This window comes from Histoplasma capsulatum, genomic scaffold (genome assembly GCF_000149585.1).
Source record: "Histoplasma capsulatum NAm1 scaffold_84 genomic scaffold, whole genome shotgun sequence".
Taxonomy (NCBI): domain Eukaryota; kingdom Fungi; phylum Ascomycota; class Eurotiomycetes; order Onygenales; family Ajellomycetaceae; genus Histoplasma; species Histoplasma mississippiense.
In genome coordinates, this window is record NW_001813895.1 from 1 (window position 1) to 2,647 (window position 2,647).

The window sequence follows — 2,647 nt, forward strand, 5'->3', positions numbered from 1 at the left end:
GTCCCTGCATTAATTCGCAAACAAGATCGCCACGACCTTCACGGAAGCTCCGTAGGCTGGCTCATATATATCCGTTCGTCGGCCGGCAGTTGGGCGTTCAAGAACGCGGTTACCATATCGATTTGCAGAACGTGCCACCCTCGGGATGCCGAGATTGCCATGAGAGCTCGGGACGTGGAGGCGGAAACGACGGGTGCAAAGGTCTTCGAATAGTCGACACCCTTTTGTTGATAATTGCCGCAGACCACCCAGCGGGCCTTATAGCGGACTACTTTGCCCATATTATTGAACTTTTTGTCGAACACCCATTGGCCCCGAAGGACCGCCATATTAGGGGTTCTTTCAATTAATCGCCAGGCCCCAATTTGCTTTAAGCGATTAACCTCTTTAACGCAGGCCTTATAGTAGAACTTCCACTCAGGGGAAGCCTTAGCGCGCGTGAGATTCTTCGGAATCGGCAACCCATATATCTCGGGATCGGAAGGCAGATCATCGGAACCGTCCCCCACTGAAGATTCCCCCACTGAATCGTTATTCCCTGTAATTGTCGGGGTATCCTCAATCTCAATAGGAGGGCTAGGGGAAATCGGTGTATTCTGCACCAAAAAGGTCGGTATTCTCGCTGATATTTCATAGTCTATCCACCAATTATTGGTGGGAACTAGGAATAGCGGACGGAGGGGTTGGACTTCTTCATCGATGAATAGGTCATTAACTGAAGGAATCGGGCCAGGAGTCGGCGAAGGAATCGGCGAAGGAATCGCTGCAGCCGCCTGACGGGCCGCCGTGGGTAGGGTCTTCGGGTGCCCAGTGGCTGGGGCCGACGGATCCATAAGGTGAAGATCCTCCTGGAAAATGACGTCTTTGGATATATATAGACGCCCATTGGAAGGGTCAACCAACCTGTAATTGGTAAAGCCATCGTAACCTACAAAAATTAGCTCTAATGAGCGGGAAGCCATCTTATTCGTGGGCTTAGGGGCTATTTTCAGGAACGCCTTGCAACCCCAACGGCGGATTCCACGGGCCGACGGGAGCGCTCCAAGCCATGCCTCATATGGGGTAATCGGCTTCATATTTTCGGGACCGCCATATAGAATCGTGGAGGTCGGCATAAGATTGAGCAGCTCCGTGGCCGCAATAACCGCCTCACCCCACATCTTTTCGGGAGCGGAAGAGTCTATTAATAGCGATCGGGCTTTTTCAATAATTAACCCGATCGAACGTTCGGATACCCCATCTTGTTGTGGAGTATGGGGGGGAGTGGGTTCCCACTTAATCCCCTCGCTAAGCATATATGCCGTAGCCGCGTTCGAATTCAATTCGCCGCGATCGGAGTGTATAATCGCGATGCCACGGCCCAGCAGGTTCTTGATGAATTGGTTGAAGATTCGTAAATATTTCAACGTCTCATCCTTGCGTTCCAGTAGGAAAATCCATCTCATTCGCGTTGCGTCGTCTGTAATGACCATGGCAAGTTTCTTGCCGGCGTAGGAGGATATGTCATTTTCGGTTCCTAGGGTCTCACCTCCGCCGAAAATATCCACCCAAATCTTAAGAGCTTTGCGAGTGGCACGGCGTGGTGCGGAATTCTTATACGTAGCGCGCCTCTGCTTGGCTTTGACGCACGTGGCGCAGAATGACAACTTCTTCGGGCCGATAATGGCAATTCCGAAGCGAGGGTCCCTGGCCATCTTCAATATATTATTTTCGCCGATATGGCCCAATCTACGGTGCCATTCATCAAACGGCAGTTGCTTCGGGACCACGGCAGGGAGTCGGTTAGGTGGGGATATGACGAAGGAATCCGTATCCGGATCCTTGGGGTTAATCAATCGCTCAACCTCCTCACGGCTGAACGGCCCTAGGGACCCTGCGTTCGGGTCATAATCCGTTGAAATTGTCTTTGGTTTCGGAACAGCCACGTACGCGACCGCCCCATATTCTTGGTCATTCATAACGCCGTCAAACGTCGGAGGACTGTCGGATAGGATGTAAATATTATTGCGGGAAAGGTTGGCATAGAACACGTCATTGCCAGTAGGGGACAGGAACTCAAAATAATTTCCAGCGTCAACGTGCATATCACGGCGAATATAGCCCTGGCGTTCCATAAGCCCAGCGGAGATGAGGTTAGCTGACAGTCCTGGCACGTAGTATACGTGATTGAATTCAATCAACCTCTCGCCGACTGGGATGGACGCCATGCCGACGCCTTGGACCTTCAGAACGGCCTTGTTGGCCACCTGGACCGTAGGACCGTCGATCGTAAAAAGCATTGAAAATCGTGATCTATCGCTCGCGATATGGCAGCCAGCGCCGCTATCCCATATGGTTAGGGGATCCTTGTGGGGTTCCACAAAGCAGGCCGGCACATTTATAACCTTTGCAAGGTTCGCCATCTGAAAGGACTCTGACCCGTCCGTAATCACTAACTGGGTCTTGCCCCCACTATTGTCCTTATCCTTCTTCGCCTTCTCCTTCTTCTCTTTGAACTCCTTTAACTTAGTAGCATTATTGGCCTTCCAATCATCGGGCGCCTGGTCGGGATTCGTAAACCAACAGACAGTGCCGAAGTGGGATCTATTGCACTCGGAGCAGGTCTCGCAGGATTGCCAGCTCCACCACGGCCACTGCCGCCGGAGCC

General features: G+C 52.0%; 1 protein-coding gene across 1 annotated transcript; it reads right to left on the minus strand.

Moving 5' to 3' along the window:
* Positions 1-38: 38 nt before the first annotated feature.
* On the minus strand, positions 39-2,498 carry HCAG_09224 (predicted protein; the record flags this gene model as incomplete). Its single annotated transcript, XM_001535793.1, has 1 exon — positions 39-2,498. A coding segment is annotated over one exon (2,460 nt), but the record flags the coding sequence as incomplete, so codon positions are not given.
* Positions 2,499-2,647: the final 149 nt, after the last annotated feature.